We start from the raw sequence: 19,621 nt of genomic DNA, 5'->3' as shown, positions 1-19,621 counted from the left end.
TTCCTTTGTCCTTTACTATCAAAGTTTAACGAGCGAATGTTGAGAAAAAACTTCTCTTGTCCTACGGACTTAAAACTATGCACTTTAGCTACTGATCTCTACTTCACCAAAATGTATATTAATGCTAAACACTGTAACGTTCTAATCTTATTTAGTTTTATATCTTGCTTTAGGGTGTCCTCCTGCGTCTGTTTCGTGAATTTAATCTTAGATTTTCAAGATTTTTTTTAGATTTATAATATAATGGATGCGCTCTTCGGCTTGCTAAAAAGAAAGTTAATAATTTAATTATTAAAGTAATAATATAATTACAATAATTTGTAGTTATATTGAACTACTGGAACTTAATTATGCCTTCTGATAAGTCAAATAAATAATCTTCTTTAACACTTTTTATAAACATTTCATTTGTCTCTAAAAATGGTGTAGAAGAGTGTAGTTATACAAAGGTAATTTTAACCTATGTTTTGTGTTCATGTTCATTGTACAATTTATTTATAATCCACATCTTCAGACTTACAGATTACTTCAGAAAGCTGGGCTCGAAGACCTGGACATCAGCGTTCCACCCAACAGGTGAGGAATGTAGTGTACATTTCAGTTATATGCTCGATTTTGTGCTTTATTTAGGAAGAACTGTTGGAAAAACTCTGAATTTCTTTAGAGGGTGGTTAGGTTTAATCGTGATCATCCATTAAATATCTTAATATTGCAATGTACAAATTAATTTGCATAGTTATACCTGAAATAAAATAATTCGGCTGTCATTTTCTATTTAGCTCCCTGTTAGTTCTTTTTATTTTTAATTCTAGCCTAAATTAACATGCAAATTCTACCCTATACCTGTATATTTTACGTAAATGTATTTTTAGTTCCTGTATTAATTTAATTTTACATAACTGTGATGTGTACAGCTTCTTGTACTACATAAGTCTTATTAGGCTGTTACCACTATAGAACTGGTTTATGAACTAATTTTCGTATAAAAATCGTGGAATTAGATATTACAAGATTTTCCTTTTTTAATATTGTTGAAACTTAATTTACAGTTCAAATGAGATGAAGGTCCACTTTGCTGTGAAGAATCTAAGCCTTGTTCCCGCCAAGAGTGTTTGGGAAGACGCTCTAATGTCCTCAGTCAGCCTCACTTACCAGGATGTTTTGTGGATTGGTGTAAGTCAAATCAATTGTTTATTCGGGTAAACATTTCTGAAGTATGGTAGGGATGTCCCTACTTACATCCCGTACATCCCATAACATCCCTAATACAAGATATAATGTGTATGTCACTGAGCTGGTGCACAAGTTGGGGGGGTAAGTATACCTGAAGTAGGTGTGAGTGATTGTGCTACAGGATACAGGTTTATACAACCCTTCTTTCCCTGCGCCGCAACCTGTCCTGAGGGAGGAGGTACCCTAGAGGTAGTCACTAAGAAACCACTATGTAATTACTACTATCTACGCCCTATCCATGGTTAGGTTTGGTTAAGGTTAGTTTAGGTTTAATTACATTTGATTACGTTAATATAGTGCATTACTCTCAAACGTGAAATATGAAATTAGAAAACTAATTTGAGTATCCTCAAAAATTTCTTGTACAGAAAACCAAATTCCTCAGTTTCAAAGAAAAAGAGTTAAGCATACTCTATTTTAAACTAATGATTTATAATACAGTAGTTATAACTTGAGACTATTGTTTTTTGGACAAAGGTTCACTTGCCAGTTTACAGACTACTATTGGAACCATAGTATGCTTTCAGACCATCATTTATATCTAGATAACTATCCAGTTGATGTGAAGATGGGTTTGACGTCTCGTGGGAGCCACTTTACCCAGTAGCTGTGCTCCCCCTGCATCACTCCCGTTGAAGGACCACCTACGCTCTATTTTCTCTGCCTCCTTATTGCAAACTTTCCAATTTATATATTATTGAAGTGTTGATCTTTCCTTCTGCAATGTAGATGTCGAGTCCAAACTGGTCTGAACAGTCCAGTACTTGAGAACCTGATGAGGATAGTGTGTACTTGAAGGTGGGGAAGTATTTCGAAATGCCAAGACGATCACAAATGTGTGAATCTGTCAAATCCACTGATTTAATATCTTGTTTGTCCAGTCAGACAGAACACCGTGATCACAACTAGATATGTGTAATAGCTTACAAGGAAAATAAAATGAATCCTGAATGATAAGAAAATGGGATTTAACACTTAACGACACTTCGTTAATTCAGGGAAAGCGTGAGGGAGGTCACATCGGATCTCCCTATCGTGCATAGAACATTGCCAATGGCAATTAATCGGTGTAATTTTGTCATTGTCCTGATTTTCATTGGCAATTAGTTCCAACTGTCAACAGTCATTTATTCAAGTGTCAAATGTCATTATAACTGACTTTTTTATTGCCAATTTACTAATAAGTTAATGTGAGATTGGGATGGTATATTTAATTTATTATTGACAATTATTTGCTATCAAGTACACATGTATTTAGTGCATTTAATTTCTATTTATTGTAAAATTATAAAATTTACTTCAAATTAAAGTAACAACATTTATAGTACCATTCAAAGTCGGTTTTGCTTGTCCCAGTAATCATTTGTCAACGCATTTGACCAGTTTTCTACCTTAATTTTAAAAGTTGTTTTTCTTTAGCCTGTGAGGAAAGAGGTCAGGCAGTCTAGCCTCGTGTTGATGTGCAACATATATGGCAATCTACCTCTTATGATAGACTGGTATAAAGACCACTATCATATCTACACCTTCAACATCAACTCTAGGCAAGTAAATATGTGGAAAAATACGATATAAATATACTACGTCTGTTTAGTGATTTATTATACATTTTCCAACTTCATTTTTCATTAAATATTGTACCGTATTTTGTTAACTTGTTTAGAATATACACGAAGCTTTAAAATTAATATTAAGAAATATTTTTCACGTTTCTTGTAATTTGTCTCGATTTTTCCTGTTTGAAACTTGGTCACTTACTGCTGATGCTGGCCTCATTCTGGTACTTGTTGCAAATTGCAAGTAATTAACTGGTAACTGCTGCTGAAAATGATAAATCTAGTTATTCTGAATTTGTATATACATAGTGCAGTGCTCACAGGTCCTTGTATAAACGCGTATACAAGGGATATATATATATATATATATAATATTATATATATATATATATATATATATATATATATATATATATATATATATATATATATATATATATATATATATATATATATATATATATATTTGCACATACAAACATAGGAAGTAGAGCAAGAAGAGAAATTAGGAATTATGATTGAGAATAGTGTTGAAATGTATGAAAAAGGAGACCATGTTCTGTATTGAAATACATTACAATTCATACATTTAAACCGCTATAATATGTATATTCTATGAATATTATAATTATAATACTAATATTCATAGAATATACATATTATAGTGGATTAAATGTGTGAATTGTAATGTATTTCAATACAGGATTATAGTTTAATTTTTCACGTTTTAATGAATTACTTTCCCAGTTATATTTATTATTTTCATTAATTATTTTCCCAGTTCTGTGTCGCGTGTGACTGAAGGCATGTACACCATCAAGTACTACGAAGGGATGAACGCGAAGGACCATTCGGTAGAGCTGTGGGTGGAGGGTCACAACCCGTCAGTGGACTGGGGCAGCTACACCTGCCAGGCGGCCGACCACCACCACAAGACTGTCGCCCGCACTGTTGTCGCCGATCTCGTCCCGCCCTTACAAGTGGAGGTGTTGCCCTATGTCATCAGAATTGAAAAGGTTGAGGCAACTTGCATTTTGGTAGGGTTCATTGGTGGTAATATCGGCTCCAGTAGGTTAGGTAGGCTGGTAAATTTTTTTAACGCTTTTTGGTTAGGCTACTCTTTATATTTATATATTTTTTAGCCTAGCCAAATTTTTTAATTTTCTTTTTACGTAGGGGAAATAGAATGGGCTGTTCTAATGTGTTGTGTTAGAAAGTGAATTGTCATGAAAATTCGGGTTCATGAATCATGACTGGGAAAAGTATTCAAGGATATCTTTGTAGGTTTGACACACAGTAATTTGATTTGTCAGTGCCTATGTATCCACACACGTGTGTATATGTGTTATTGAATATGACATAATCAACGATTCTAGCACAAATATTTCATATTTTCTGAAGTTCTTCACTTGGGATGGAAACTGTAAAAATAACTCTGGAATTTGCTTTCATGGAATTGATGAAAAGAGCATTCTCAGAGGAATTGGTAAAATGAATACAAAATGTCGAGCACAGCATTGGTCGGCTGGATTGGTAATTGCGGTGTAATCTGGCAGGTCATGGTAGGACTTACCTGGATGTAAACAGACTGATAATTGGATGATCGTTTGATATGAGGAGATTCTGTAATGTCTAGTCACACATTGGTGGTAGTGGTGGACGAGATTGAGCTCCTGGAGGCGGTGAATGCGAGCTCACGTGCAATGGTACACTCAAATGGAGGTATTGACACTTCTGCAATGGAAATAGGGTCATACTTTTTTCAAAAGTTGGTGGATTTCTGCGGGGGAGTCTGATCTATTTTTGCAGAGGTGCAACCCTTCAAGAAGAATATTCGTGCATAATGCATATGTAACCACTTTAGCCGAGACAATATTAGTGACTACTTTTATGATGTACTTGTGCACTGAATTGGAATACAGTACTTGTATACTTCGTGTTTACAAGGTGGAGAGTGTACCTAGGAGGAGTAGGCACCTTTGTTGCGTTTTTAGCGAGTACTGCACATAAATTTGATGTTATTATAGTACAGTTGGTTTTGTTCTTTACTCAGCCGGGGATCCCGGGTTCGATTCCTAAATTCCATTTCATTTAATGCCTCTGTTCACCTAGCAGTAAATACCTAGCCTGGAATTAGGCAACAGTTGTGGGGCTGCATTCTGGAAAAACATGACTGAAAAGTCATGTTTTTCAATGAAAGTCAAAAACACGACTGACTGCATAAAACTGGAAAGACATGACTAGGATATCGACTCCCTCCTTCCCATGAATTAAACAATATCTTTAGTAACCATCATTATTCACATTCCCTCCGCTGTCGCCAACAGCTTTCCATCTACGAGCGTCATACGTAGCATCTTGTCTGTCAGGATGTTAACTTTTCCGCTTTATGATTTAATTCCTTAAATTGCTTTTACCTGATCTTAAATTGATTTTAACTGTCGTTAACATGTCGCTTTTTTATGGCATATAAATTTTGTATTGCTTGTTGCATTGAGGCATTTGAGGCATTAGTGTGCTCGCAGGGGAAAAAAGTATTCAAAATAAAGCTTTTGTCAAATATATTGTTAAAAATCAAGCCCTGAGCAGAGAAAAAATATCCAAAAAATCTTGTCACTTTTCAAGATGGTCTCAAATACGGATTGTGAACACAGTGTACCTGTGGAAGTTTTAAATGTTGCAAAGTACCTAAAACATGTAATTGTGTTCATCACCGGTCGAACATCATATCACGATGTTATGCGCAGTGCAAAGGTTATGCATTCATTTGTAAATACATGCACAGGCCATTACTTCGCCGTCAGCATCGTAAACCAAGTTCTATAATAACAAACTTCATCTAAACATTAAAATTATTACATTTGTTTCAGTAGGTAAAATGTAGTGATGATGAATGACATTTCCTTTCCAGAATGGTAATGCGACTCTTAGTTGTAACATTAAGGGTGACTGGGATGGTGGAAGGAACTACAAGTTCTCTTGGGTCGTCACCTCGAGAAAAGCCGTTGGGCATTATTTCCATGATGTCAGCAGTTGGAACAGATCAAATATCTACATTTACAATATACAGGTAAATTGATCAGCCATTTCTCTCGTGGATTTAAATATTTCAAGTTTTTTTCTCTAATTTCTACAGTTTATATTGCACCTATGGTGTGTTTTAATTGAAAGTTAACAAAAAATTTGTTACGAATAAAATATATATATAAAATATACAAAAACTTGTTTGACCTGCAGCTTCATTAAATTTATATCAATCAAGAAGAGTACGTGGTTGTTGATCTCCAGCTGAATATATACCTCGAGTTCATTGGCATAAAATTCTTGTTGGAAAGTTTAGCCGTTGGCAAATTTACCTGAATTTTCCCGAGGTCCACTATCTTTAGTGGCCTCGACGAGGACAAGAAGCAGACGGCTTGTCAAAGGTCCCGCCCACATTTGTCCTCATAATTTTATCGAGATGGATTTTGAAATTCAGCAGTTTTTTTTAATTTACGGCTTTGGCGGATAGGTGGTTCCGAGCAGTGCAGATGTATCGTAAATGCTAATGTAATATTGACCGAGGTCTGATTAAGATAGTTTGTACTCTCTGTAATCCTTCTGCGCTACCACTCTCGGGATACGTAAGAGATTCACAATGACTTGGCAGGGGCAGAGTGCATTCTATGTCAACAATAATATAAGTCTGGCACTCTCACGTTCCTTCGCATCTTTCAAGGAGAGGGAAGGAGGCAAGATTGTTGTCCTGGTAGTCCATGATGGCCACAGTACCTGGAGGAGATGGTTATAAGCTGTGGAATATCTTACCTGTACTTAAACTGTAACATGCCTTAGAGATTCATCCAGAAACGGGTCATTTCATTATACTGTGTTCTGCTCCCCCTCCCCCCCCCTTAATTAAGATAATGTAAATGTTTCTTTTTTTAGCAATCGGTGAGTGTAAAATGTGAAGTGAAAGTGAAAGAGAACTTGTGCAGTGACTCGGTGACCAACACCGGCTCGAATTGTGTGATGGTTCACATTCTTCAGTTACAACATTCACATTGTCCACCAACTGCATCGTACTCGACGTTCTGGCAAGCCACACCCGTAAGTCCTAGTCATGAGTACTTCTACACTTGCAGATCTCATAGCCTAAACCCTTCATTGAAATCATGAATGCTGTAAAAACTAACATTGAGTCCCTAAAAAGTTGTTCAAATTCAAATGTTTATTTAGGTAAAGTACATACATGCAAGGGGTGATACAGATATTAATGAATTTATAGATAGAGCTAGTACATACATTGCCTAAAGCCATTATTATGCAAAGCGTTTCGGGCAGGGGAAAAAAGGCAAACGCGAAGCGCAAAGCGTTTCGGTTAGCACATATATTGTATTACAGTACGGATAGTAAGGCCGATTCACGAGATAGTGTTCCCATTGGGCACAGTATCAAAGAGTGGCGGAGATTCGACGTTGAATCGACGGTTCCTCAACCTTTGACGGCTTTGGTTACATTTATTAAACAGTTTACAAGCATGAAAACGTCCCAATTAACTGTTGTTATCGTCATTAACTGCCTTCTGGTGCTTCGGAGTTCATTAACTGTTTAATAATTGTAAACAAAGCCGCCACAGATTGAGGAAAGATGGACAGGTTCGTAAGTACTTGTGTAACTACTTCGTGAATCTGGCTCCCGGACAGTATGTACCAGCCAAGCGTCAGTCAAAGCAACAAGTGCATGTCCACTTTCAACAGCCACGAACCTAACGGCTTCCTACTGGTAATTAGCAATTTAGCCCAAAATGATCAGAGAGGGTTGATTAGATTATACATTACAGTATTTGCAAGGTGCTTTTAGCATCACTCTAATAGTTTCTGTTTGCCTGCTACTCCAATGTCACCAGGCGGTAGTAGCTTCATATCAAGAAATTACCCAGATTTGCCCACCTTTAGTTTCTTCTGGTTCCCCTTGTACTTTGGGATGTCATAATGATGCTGCTCATCTCCCGGCTCGTAGAGTGCTGCTGCTGCTGCTGCTGCTGCTACTGTTATGTAGGAGAAATACTTGAATACCTTTACCTCTCTTAAAACGGGGAGCCGGTCGACCGAGCGGACAGCACGCTGGACTTGTGATCCTGTGGTCCTGGGTTCGATCCCAGGCGCCGGCAAGAAACAATGGGCAGAGTTTCTTTCGCCCTATGCCCCTGTTACCTAACAGTGAAATAGGTACCTGGGTGTTAGTCAGCTGTCACGGGCTGCTTCCTGGGGGTGGAGGCCTGGTCGAGGACCGGGCCGCGGGGACACTAAAAAACTCCGAAATCATCTCAAGATAACCTCTTGTTGTAGTGCAGGTACTTGGTGGTGTTGGAGGCAGTCCTTAGTGAACTGACCCGACGGTGTTTTGTTCCAGGAGTCTTGAGTCTGGAGAGAGTGTCCACCGAGAGTGAAATTCAACAAATACTGTTGAGCAGCTTCTTAACCTTAAACATTGGGTGAAATTTTGTCAGTTAGCTGAATCAAACCGTTAAAAAAATGTTCCAAATGAACAACATCAGTGCCCGAGACTTTTTCTATTATAGATGTAGCTATGCATTTATACAATGTTAACAACATATATAATTTTTCTCTTCTCCTCCATGAGTTAGAGCTGTTCCAGTACATGGTTACTGAGCACTCGACTACGGTGATTGAAGTCCTTTAACAATACTGACTAGTATACATGTATCTTCGTCGATACTACAGTCAGGGTTAGGAAGATGTAGTTAGAAATGCTACAGATTAGAGGTCACCTGGTATCCATACGGTCCATGTTAGAGTTTGGTGTCCAAGCTAGTTGATACCATTGTGATAAGGGAGACTTCTCCCGTCTCTCAGTTAAGTAGGTTGAAACATTTCTAGATTTAACATTGGCTCTTAATGGATCTGGAAGGGGAGGCTTCAGTGCATCACAGGTTCTCTGTTGCATTCTCCCGTTCATCGAGCAAGGATAGTGTTGCTTGAAGTTCTTGTAGGGAGATGGGAACCATTTGATTTTGCTTCTGCTTCCTTGCTGGGGTTATCAGATTACCTTATCCTCATGTCTAGAAGACACCCCCATTATTTTATGTTGAGAATAGAAGTACTGGACTATGCATTCTCAAAGTGTAGAAAGATTTTCACTTTTCAATATGACATTGGTGAATGAGTATTGCAAATCCATCTGCAAGGGACTTCTGTACTCCTATTTTGCTCAGATGTGGATTTCTGACATATCTATATCCTAGTTAACCATGTTACAGCAGCTAACTTTGAGCTCAGCATATATCTAGCAGATGTAAAGGGCCCTTGCCTACTAGGAGCCGCTGCTGTTCCCGACTGAATGTGCCATTCAGGTGAGGCTGAGCAAATTGCCTGCCTTTGTACCAAGGCTTGTAGCTGCCGCTGTTCTGTCCATGATTTTCAGGTCAATACGGACAGTATTGACCTGAAAATAACGACTTGATAAATGGTCTAGTACGGGTCGAAACGTCTTTTATTTTATTTTATTTTTTTTTTTTTTTTTTTATTTTCAGGTGTGTGGGGAGTCTGGTGTCTAATTTATACCAATATTTTATGATTTGGTTGCTGACTACTTCGCTGCACCTGGTGGCAGTTACCTATTTACTGCTAGGTAAATAGAGGTATCAGGTGAATGAACCTTCTTGAGGGTATTATGGGGTTGAATTGAGAGTATTCTCAGACACCAGTATGACCCGATAGGTATGTATGAAAGTATATCCTGATACTCTTATTCTCAAATGCCGATCAGCCCTGGCAGTAAAGTGCATTGGAACCTTGTTGCAAATGGGTGCAACATTGCGCCTTACTTAGAAAGTTAAGTTTTTATCCTCGCTCTTTAAGAATTAATGTGTTGTATTGCCAGGCAGACCAAACTGATGAGACTGTGTGTCCTGAAGGCTTCGAGGGCAAGGCCAAACGGAAGTGCCAGCTTCTTTCCAATCAGAGTGCCTCTTGGAGTACTCCAGATTTTTCAGATTGCTCATACCGTCCACTGCTGAACATCCTGCAGGCAAGTGCCAAGTCCATCTTTCATATTTGTAGACCTATATAAATTACCTTCATATCTAGCATGATGCTGATCTTCACAGTGTCTTGGCGAACACTTAATTAGCTTTTTATTATTTGCATTAAAGTTGAAGATTCAAATGAATCCTGAAACCTACAAAAATTCATTTTTTCCATAGTCTGTTAATCTAAGTCTTAACTTTCTTAAAAAAAAATTACACTACAATGTTCCGCCTATATATTGTTTGTTCAAATTATATGTATAATTTGATTATTTAGATATAAACAAATACTATTTAGGATTTAGTTTTTAAATTACATTGCTTAAACATGCAGATGCAACATGACTTAATTACTCAATGCCATGTTATATTTTGTCATTTCAAATCTTCTAAAATTTTATAATTTATAATAAATTACTTTTTCTTAATGTGCACATTTATATATGTAAGGTTATGCATAATTATTTGTTAACGTTTTCCCCCTATATTGACTCGGGGCTTTCGGTAGTCCTCTGATCGATGGGTTATTTCTTGATCTTAATTGGATTTCTTGTGTTTTCGCTTTGTTATCGCTATTTTGCTGACTCGCCTTGTTCGCAAAGAGTCATTAGTCATTTGGCAACGCTTTAATTCGGTCTTTTCAATGCAACATTTTTATAGTAAGTTTTCGAACGCTGGCCAGTAGTAGTTTCTCAACCCAATCCTATATAAATAGCAACGCTTACAGCCTCGATGAAGAACATGTACAAAATCAGAAAATCACAGGAGCAGGACGGCCATGGAACTAGCGTTCTGGGTACAACCCGAACTCTTAAAAATAACGTCACTTTTCGCTGGTATGCGCCGCTATGGCCAAATTTGGACGTAATTTGAAATGAAATCCTCACAAAAGAGACGTACTTTTCTGTTTGAGTCGTCCGGCTTACTCGGCCAGCTTAGAAGAGGATTCTTTCCATTAACGTTTTTCATACCGTTTTGAAACTTTGAGAATTTCCTGCCCACCTAACCTATCGGAGGACTCTTAACTTTTGTTGGAAAAACTCCCAAATTTATATTAATTTTTTTTTTCTCAAATTACGTCCATATTCGGCCATACGGGCAAACGGCCAAAAGCGACGTTCTTTTTTACCACCCTGAGAGGCGCGTCTTAACCCGTAGACCACGACTTTTTACAAAGTCGTGGTCTTTTAACCGTTTAAACCCGTTAAACGGCTTTTAAGTCGTTTAACCTGGGATCCGCCTAAATGCTGTAGGGGTAAGACATGCGTCGGGGTTGTCCAGGACGCAGGTTCGATCCCTGTCTTGCTTTAATGATTTCCTCAGATACATCACATTGTGATTTCTCGTGTACATAATATGGACTATTGCAACCAAAATGTTGACATTTTACACTATTGTACTGAATGGTACAACAAGAACAGACATCTAACGATAACTGTCCTAGGCCTATGATAGCTTAGTTTGGTTATCTTCTTTATCACGCCCTTTACAAAAGTCAATAGTACAACACCTGGACTTTTATAGGGTACAATAGTTTCTATTTTGTTGGACAAAATGGATTGATTTTTAAGACAATTGTATGTCTTGCTGTCCCAATCTCCCTCTGGATCATTTGTCCATAGACTGAATTTTTGGCGAATGCGATAACTTTGATATCACTCGCTTTGTGTCCTTTTGTTCTCGTATTGGCCTCCTAAGTGGTATTTAGCGTGTTTTTGCATTTCCAAGAACGCTGATTGAAATTGAAATAAGTTTGAGGTAAAATACACACAAAGGGATGAGGCAGCTCAAGCTATTCTCACCCCGTTCAGTACATCGTGTTAATACATACATAGACACACATTACAAGCAATGAACGTATTACCGAACATTCTGAGAGATATACATATACATTTCCTAGAACGCTGATGGTGTCATACATAGTCTTCCAGGCTTGGTGCCGTCTTTTGTTAAGGAGTGAGGCACTGCATTATCTCTTTTGAGGGTGGTGGTATAGTTGTGTATATCCTTGTTCAGCCCAAGTGGTTGGACTAGACGGGTGGAGCGATGGTCTTTATTCATGCAGGTTGGCGTTCAATTCCCGACCGTCTAAGTGGTTCGGCACCATTCCTTTCCCCCCCGTCCCATCCCAAATCCTTATCCTGACCCCTTTCAAGTTGATGTATAATACAGGTTTGGCGCTTTCTTCTCATAGTTCCCTTCTTTTTGTTCAGTTTATTTCTCTTTGGATTTTTGGATTTATTTATTTAGTTATATATATACAAGAAGGTACATTGGGTTTGTGAGAATACATTGGATAGTACAGTATTTACACTCTTGTAAAGCCACTAGTACGCGCAGCGTTTCGGGCAGAAACGCTGCTTTCTGCTGCTAGAAATTTCTGCTGCTAGAATTTATTTTAGGGCATGTAAACCACGTTTCCGGTTTAAACGAACCATGATTCGGTGTTGCAGACCCCGGAGCTAGTTCTTCAGGCCAGAGGATACGAGATACGTGTGGAGGACGTCGCTGGTCTGGCCAGACAACTTCTGCAACTGCTGCAAGAGCGGGACACGAGGCTGTTACCGGGAGAGTGTACGGGGGTGCTGGCGGCGCTCGACACAGTGTTCAACCCAAGGAACATGCCTGTGAACCTTGATGTTTTTCTGTCAGTCATGCAGCAGATAATGAAGATGATGAGGCATACGTCTTGCGTGTCTGTGAGTAACGTTTGGGTTCTGTATTTATGGTTAAAAGTAAATAGGAATCGTCCTAATTTCCGCTAACTTTTTTTTTCATGCTAATGGCTCTCGTGTTTCTTTCACGTGTTGACCTTGAAGATGGGCAAATGGTTAAAATAAATGGTAACAATGTGCAGGCGATTAGCCACAATAACGTGGCTCAATCTATTGTCACAATAGATTGTGACACAATCGACTTGAGAATAGTCCATGACGGACGGAAACGTCGTAGTCCCTTCACCTTCTAGTGTGTGGGCTGGTCAAAATGGTAACAATGTCAATCCATAGCAGCATCTGGCCCATTTCCTTAATAAAGTCCCCTACAATGACTATCTAAGAAGTCGGGAGACCCGGATAGAGTTAACATACAATGAGTGATGCCGTTACCGAAGCGAATCGAATCGTTTCCATGGCAGCTTGTGTCTTCTGGACTCGAACCGTCTCTAAAAAGGTCGAAAACTTCCTCATCCCCCTCCCCCCCTCCTCTCCCCTCAGTATTTTCACGACCTTAGACACACTACGCAAGTTTGGTGAATATTTGAGCTCGCTGCCGATGTCATAGAAATTAAACTTTTCAAGTTTTGACCTTCAGAGACGACCGTGTGGGGAAAGACGATCATAAAATAGGCATGTATACAGGATTATACAACAGACATATATACATTACAAGCAAGAAATTGGAAGAAAACAATAGAGAAAAGTAATTAGTAGTACCCACTAATAATGTATAAGCGGATCACCCAGTGAATAACAACTTATCCCCCCCCCCTTTTGATGCCTTTTTATTTTCATTTTTAATAAATAAATTTCAGAATATGATTCATAAAATAGTTTACTTGGATATTAATTCAAGTCTCGTTAATAACTTGTAATTCTAGAACAGAGTTTTTGTATCAGAACTATTGACGAGTTTGATTTTTTTTTTTCCTCAGGATGTGTGGAAATTATATGACTTGACTAAATTGAATATCATTAGCGTTCTGAAGCATCCTCCTCCTCCTCCTCTGAAGACGACCTACCATGTGGGGGACATGGTGGCCAAGGTGGCAACACTCCAGCTTCAAAGTAATGCCGACTTCGCTGTCGACTCGCCCTCTGAATACAAAAGCAAAGCAAGGTAGTAGTGGCAATGAGGACCCTCTTTGTAAATTTGTTGTGTGTGTATTCTGGCAAATAGAATGTATGTAACGCTGTATATTTCTGTGTATGTGAAAGACGCTGTAGCCACAAGGAGGGGGGGGGGCATCAAAATGTATATTCAATTCTGATTGTCAATGCAGGAGACCAGACTAGTGTGTAATTTGAAACTGTGTGTGTGTGTGTGTGTGTGTGTGTGTGTGTGTGTGTGTATATATGTATATATGTATATATGTATATATGTATGTATGTATGTATGTATGTATGTATGTATGTATGTATGTATGTATATATATATATATATATATATATATATATATATATATATATATATATATAATATATATATATTATACTGTACTTATGTTTCATTTATGTACAAAAAGGTACCAAGTCAGCTGTCATACTAGGAAAGGTTGAGAGCCACAGGACTAACAATACAAACCAGACTAACAAAGCTGATCTCAGAGCTTTAAAATACTGAAAAAGTTTGAGTATATTAATCCACACGACTGTTTAAAGTGGCTTCAGGCTTAGCAAGCCACAATGTTGAGATGGAACCTGTTCCTCCTTGAACCAAAAACACCTAGAAAGCCCAAGCGAAGCATAACAAACCGCTAATCTTAATATGTAAGCATTAATTAGACAATAAAATAGAAAGTCAAATGATAATTAGCCGCTGGTAAACCTCCTCACCAAGTTAATCTGGCCGAATCGCGCAGGATTCGTACGTTTTTTTCACTCTTAGGTGACTTGTAGCCACAATTCACTTATCTTTCAGTTTCCAATTCCGTCTACTTTGGTTTCAAGCCAGACCTTGACTGTCACCCTGTGGTGATTCCGGGGGTCAAGGTCCCCCACGGCCCGGTCTCTGACCAGGCCTTTTGGTTGCCTTTTCGTTTCCCAAGTTTCATTACCTTCGGCATGGTCTTTCAGGTCAGTATCTTCAGCAAGCTTCGTTTCATCAATGAAGTGATGACTCTTTTTTTTTAATCTACAAATTATGTACTGAAGCCAGTTTGTTTACAAAATGGTAATCCAAAATTGACATCAGTCCTTACATACAGGTATCAATATAGGTGTAATAAAATTATTTCGGATATTGTCTCGCTGTTTTCCTAGATATGCATAATAGTAATAATTTTTGGTGTTCTCGTATATAATTAATATTAGCAAAGCGGTTCCTAATTGCTATATTTATTGGCTGTTTTAAAATTTGTGTTCAAAATTTATATTTCTTCGTGTATAATAAATGTATAATTATTATACTTCGTGTATAATGCGTATGAATACGTATTGCTATACAGTTAAAGAATTGTATCCAGGACCAGTGACTTTGTTAATACGATTCTAGAACAAATTATATTTCCAGTCGAGCAATTGGGACTTATTCTCCGCCAGTTTGCGAGTGGACGTGACAGTTCTGGAGCAGACGGAAGAGCTGTCTATTGGAGCGGTGATGTACCTTCATCCCAACAGCTTCGCGACGGGAATGTCGATGCTTGCAAGACCAAGGTGGGCCCATGACACATTTCAATATGACAGTGTCAGACCGCGGAGGAAGAATTGAAACAGGAATTTCCTTAAGTACTTTCATATAGTGATTCTGAATATTTCTATATTCGTATATTTCCTTAAGTGTTTTCGTACATGACTTTGGCGATGTATTAAAATACGAAAATATTTAAGGAAATTCCTGTTTCAATTCTTCATCCGTGGTCTGACACTCAGATTTTTCGTCGTGTTAATTTTCATGATTTACACAATTTCAATATTTGCAATTTTACATAGCCTATTTTTTTTTTTTTTTTTTTTTTTTTAGCTTCTATAGCTTTTGGAATACTGAGAATGGATAACTCATGTGTTTTGCGTTCCAGTGTGACGAATATGCCTGAAGCCTTTGTCATTTCCCCCGCTGTAGAGGTGGTGGGCTTGAATCTGGTCAATCACACACAGCCGCCTCTAAATCACACCCTTGTCTCAACCCTCTCCTTCCTGGGCCTTGCCACACACGCGCCGGCATCCAGAGTCAAGTGAGTTATACGCTGTCTCTGCCTCCCTGGTTATGAGCGTTTTATATACGCATTAATTATTCAAATATAGGCTTGTGATGGTGGTCAGTGTAGGTTATACAGGAAGATATGGCCCAAGAGTGTGAAGTTCTTTTATAAACTTTGAAGCATTAGGAGGTGGTGTAAAGGATACGCATCAGTGTTATTCTAACACTACAATCGCAAGTCATGAGTGCACTTATCATGTATAATGAGGGTAACACTAGCACTGTACACAGATGATGGTTATTGCATAACTTGTATAAATTGAGAATAACCCTTCGAGGCTGAAGGTCTTATAAAAATCTTCGAATATCATAACACACTCTCTCCCCCCTCCCCCTCCCTCCCTCCCCCTCCTAGCAGGATTACCACTCCTAGATTGTACTACACCCAGTCTTCCCCCTGTGATCCAGGACACACACTACTACACCCTGTGAGTCGTCTTGTCACTTTGTCTAAACCCTAACTCCAGGATACACGCAAACATTACATACTCTTGTGTTAGTGTCCAAACTGCACACTTGGTTGGAATGAGTTAGTCTCGGCTGGTTAGCTATAGCCCCCCTTACCCAATATGTAAGCGAGTGGCAGTGCAAAATAAATGCACTGGACTTGTGTGTGTTGATCAGGCCCCATTTATCATTGTGTGATATTGGTGTTTGGTATCTTTACATGCAACATGTTAAAATGAAAGGGAACACTGCTTGCACTGTAACTATGTAATATTACACATTGCAAGCAAAAGTCGTTGTTGTTTTTGCAAAATTCTACATAATTTTAATTGAGAAACTTGCTACACTGCCGTAGTGCTTAAATGAAGGTGAATATAATTATTGTATTTGGAGAATATTGTATACAGTACCTTGAGAAAGGATGTAGGTTACATCCGAAAATTTGCTGTTTAATGATTAAACATAAATTGGGTCCTACATTCACCTTCATAATGTGTAATATTGGCTGTATTACAGGAAAACGTCCAGAGCAGACGGCTGTGCGGGTATTCCGGGGGCATTCAAACATTAGAGGGAGGAAATCTGTGAATAACTTTTGAAGATCTTTGTATATTTTTTAGTTTTATCTTGTGTAATTGGCGACATAGCCTATCCTTAAAACAAGCCGGAGCAAAGTGGGAAATTATATACAGCACTTTCTAATATCGTCAATTTAAACGCCATTAATTTAGTATTCCGTCCCCCTTCCAGTATCACAAATGACTATGAATGGACCCGCAAATGTGGTGCAGCTGAGCTAGAAAACAACACAGTTGTGTGGTATTTAAACAGATGCACCACCAGCCACCAGGATGGGAGTCGAGGCTCGTACAGGTGTGAGTGTCGAGGCCCGGGCCGGTTTGGTCTCGTCAGGTTCCTTTCCAAAGTCACAAAGGTAAGGATCAATGAGTTGAATTGTAGAAAACTAATACTATTTTTTTTTTTTTTAATAATATTTTATCATTTTTTTTATTAATATGTATACAGGCGTCTAGATTCTAGAGGATGCACTATATATCAATTCTTCATTTCTCCACGTTTGTGAAATATTTTATATTCTATAATGATTTTAATGACTAAAAGTTTAAATTTAAGCTCCATTCCATCCCAACTTTGGGAAGGATCGGGGTCTCGCTGGATAATAGATGCCTCAAAAAAACAATATTAGTTGCATGAAGTTAATAAAATTACTAAGATATATGAGTAGGTAGAGGGTAGAAAATTAGATGATAGGTAACAGGAACAGGTAACTTTATTATTTATTTCGTATCATAATTCTGCATGAAAACTGTTTCGCTAAAGTCATTTTCAAAGAATAGTAAGAAATCTATCAGTAACAAAATATTCATGAATATAAATCTTTGGAGGAGCTGAACACTTAACTTTGTCCAGTACATACACATTGAAAACAAAATATTACAATTAAACTTTTTTTCTTTAGGATAAAGTATTCATTTAAATTTAATATTTAGAAAATATCATAATTACAGCAGCTTGTATTGACAGCCCCAACTTCCTGATCCAGCCTGGAATTTGACAGTTGTGACATCGGTATGCAGTGTGTCGACAGTGGTGTTGATTCTCCTTTGCTTGGTGGTCCGGCTTGCTAGATCACGCACAGCCGGTGACGAGCGGTGTTCGGGCGTGAAGAACGCGCTTGACAGTTACCTGAAGAGATTGCGGTACGGAGTCACTCTCAATACACACCCGGATGTAAATGTTGAAACAGACCAGGAGCAAGAAACGCTGGAAATTACTTCTAATGAGGATTATTACTATAACCCAAAGCGGAGAGGGTTGGTAATGCCCGACAACACCATCCGTATATGTGAACCTGTACACAAGAACGGAAATGAGATCATTTTCAGTCGTACCTCTGAGCCGACACGCTGTTGTGCAGGTGGGAGCAACAGCAACAGATCACATCAACCCTTAAATAACAACTTCCAGACTGTCCAAAGGAACGGTGTGCCCCGGGAACCCATTGCGGTATACAATAACACGGATAATGTGTATTTGGATATGGCTCCTAACCGAAATCTTGTGAAAAAAGTGATGAACAAGAGTGGCTGCTCGCATAATGTGCACAAGTATGTAAATGTAAGCATCAACCATTGTGGTGAGCCAGAATCTTCACATGTTAGTGATGCTGCTTTGCAAAAAGAGATGCCTTCTGCAGCTAGAAACCTTGTTACAGGGCCAACGAATCCATTTGGCTCTGAAACTCCCAGTAAGTCTGCAACGCGCCAAAGTGAGTCTCACTGGTATTTACCCATGACAGTGAAGATGTCGAAGTGATGAGAAAGATTAGATTCACATCTGTGAAAAATTATGGCGTTTCAGTGATTTACTGAAGTAATATTAAAGTTCTCTTGTAGATTTGTTTTGAACTTGCAATGTACAGAACAGTATATCTATAAAGTAACAATACCATTAGATAAACCAATTTCCTGCTTTATTATTTCCCGTATGGAAATTTATCACGGAAAATATTAAGTACTGCACTGTATATTGAACCATTAAGTAGTTCAACAATGATTTGTGTGTGAATTATCATACTATAAAGAAAAGGAAAAACTTTTATAATTTTTTAAAAATGAAAATCGTATAGAAACATTCCAAGTGTACCGTATTATTTTATTTCGCTAAGATTCGCTTAGAAATTAACACTGCTAAATAACTCATTCTTTAAGTTCGTAACCCAAGTTTTTGAAAATAATGTAGCTTACAATAACGCAAGTAAACTGTTATTTATATTCATTATATAGAGCAATAATGTAAGCATTTCAACATTATTTTGTCCCCCCAGCAGTGTATAGCTTGGAATTTTGTCCATCCTAGCCTGAAAATGTTAAGGCCTAGTGTCGAGCAGATGGCATAAAGCCTCTTGATCAAGTATGCTTTCACTACTAGAAACTTTCTCGGACATATCATAACCACAGTATGTTGTACTGTACACGTGAGGTTGTGAATAATTTGTATATTAAGTTTATTTTGTATACTGAATAATGCTTAGAACGGCCAATTCGAGCATTAAGTTTAACCAAATATTTCCAAAGTAGGTACTAATAGGTTTGTTTAACAGTAAGTCAAATTTTGAAACTATAATTTTTGTAAAATGTTCTTGTGTGTAATTGGGGCGTTAAAGCTCATCATTGTGGTTTAATTTGAAAACTTGTTTGAAATTTATATAACAATTACTGTATTGCAGATAAGGTATTTCATATTCAGTAGCCTGTAGATATATATTTAGTATGACTATTTAGTTTGAAATATAATGAACTACAAATACTGAAGATAACATGCTTTCAAAACATACTCTAAATGAGTAGTGATAATTTGTAATTTTATTATAGTATAAAAAGACCATTTGTAGTGCAAATAAAAGTACCTACAAGAA

General features: G+C 37.8%; 1 protein-coding gene across 5 annotated transcripts in view; it reads left to right on the top strand.

Moving 5' to 3' along the window:
* The window catches only part of LOC123754030 (uncharacterized), a 28,251-nt gene extending 8,630 nt beyond the window's left edge, over positions 1–19,621 (top strand). Inside the window, exons 8-20 of one of the 5 annotated variants that reach the window (XM_045736149.2) lie at positions 515–576; positions 1,050–1,173; positions 2,653–2,777; positions 3,571–3,805; positions 5,701–5,859; positions 6,717–6,878; positions 9,675–9,821; positions 12,273–12,518; positions 13,472–13,656; positions 15,078–15,191; positions 15,554–15,709; positions 16,933–17,116; positions 17,728–19,621. In XM_045736149.2, coding sequence (XP_045592105.2) covers positions 515–576; positions 1,050–1,173; positions 2,653–2,777; positions 3,571–3,805; positions 5,701–5,859; positions 6,717–6,878; positions 9,675–9,821; positions 12,273–12,518; positions 13,472–13,656; positions 15,078–15,191; positions 15,554–15,709; positions 16,933–17,116; positions 17,728–18,519 — 2,691 coding nt within the window. In that variant the 3' untranslated portion in view covers positions 18,520–19,621. Of the gene's footprint in view, positions 1–514; positions 577–1,049; positions 1,174–2,652; positions 2,778–3,570; positions 3,806–5,700; positions 5,860–6,716; positions 6,879–9,674; positions 9,822–12,272; positions 12,519–13,471; positions 13,660–15,077; positions 15,192–15,553; positions 15,710–16,932; positions 17,117–17,711 lie in introns of all 5 variants that reach the window. The other 4 variants (XM_045736148.2, XM_045736152.2, XM_069307000.1 and 1 more) reach the window with 4 other exon arrangements.

This window comes from Procambarus clarkii, chromosome 6 (assembly GCF_040958095.1).
Source record: "Procambarus clarkii isolate CNS0578487 chromosome 6, FALCON_Pclarkii_2.0, whole genome shotgun sequence".
NCBI lineage: Eukaryota > Metazoa > Arthropoda > Malacostraca > Decapoda > Cambaridae > Procambarus > Procambarus clarkii.
Note: the sequence above shows the minus strand (reverse complement) of the source record. Positions and strands in the feature narration are given on the sequence as shown.